At 25.1% G+C, this 724-nt stretch overlaps 1 protein-coding gene across 1 annotated transcript in view; it reads left to right on the top strand.

Annotated features, from left to right (window-relative positions):
• Positions 1–440, top strand: part of LOTGIDRAFT_176022 (hypothetical protein) — a gene marked incomplete at both ends in the record, with an annotated part of 2,060 nt that extends 1,620 nt beyond the window's left edge. Inside the window, 4 exons of the mRNA XM_009064832.1 lie at positions 52–93; positions 149–190; positions 258–301; positions 400–440. Coding sequence (XP_009063080.1) covers positions 52–93; positions 149–190; positions 258–301; positions 400–440 — 169 coding nt within the window. The remainder of the gene's footprint in view (positions 1–51; positions 94–148; positions 191–257; positions 302–399) is intronic.
• Positions 441–724: the final 284 nt, after the last annotated feature.

Below are 724 nucleotides of genomic sequence, written 5' to 3'. Positions count from 1 at the left end.
ATTTCATCGTTCAGGTGCTAAGGTAAATGTTTTTATATTTCATCATTTCAGTGCCAAGGTAAATGTTTTATATTTCATCGTTTCAGTATTAAGGTAAATGTTTTATATTTCATCATTTCAGTAAATGTTTTATATTTCATCATTTCAGTGCTAAGGTAAATGTTTTATATTTCATCATTTCAGTGCCAAGGTAAATGTTTTATATAATTCATCATTTCAGTGCTTAGGTAAATGTTTTATATAATTCATCATTTCAGTGCCAAGGTAAATGTTTTATATAATTCATCATTTCAGTACAAAGGTAAATGTTTTATATTTCATCATTTCAGTACTAAGGTAAATGTTTTATATTTCATCATTTCAGTACAAAGGTAAATGTTTTATATTTCATCATTTCAGTGCTAGGTAAATGTTTTATATTTCATCATTTCAGTGCTAAGGTAAATGTTTTATATAATTCATCATTTCAGTGCTTAGGTAAATGTTTTATATAATTCATCATTTCAGTGCTAAGGTAAATGTTTTATATAATTCATCATTTCAGTGCTTAGGTAAATGTTTTATATTTCATCATTCAGTACAAAGGTACATGTTTTATATTTCATCATTTCAGTGCTAAGGTAAATGTTTTATATTTCATCATTTCAGTGCTAAGGTAAATGTTTTATATAATTCATCATTTCAGTGCTTAGGTAAATGTTTTATATTTCATCATTTCAGTGTA

This window comes from Lottia gigantea, assembly GCF_000327385.1.
Source record: "Lottia gigantea unplaced genomic scaffold LOTGIsca_652, whole genome shotgun sequence".
In the NCBI taxonomy this organism is placed as follows: domain Eukaryota; kingdom Metazoa; phylum Mollusca; class Gastropoda; family Lottiidae; genus Lottia; species Lottia gigantea.
The sequence above is the reverse complement of the archived record's forward strand: the minus strand, read 5'-3'. Positions and strand labels throughout refer to the sequence as shown.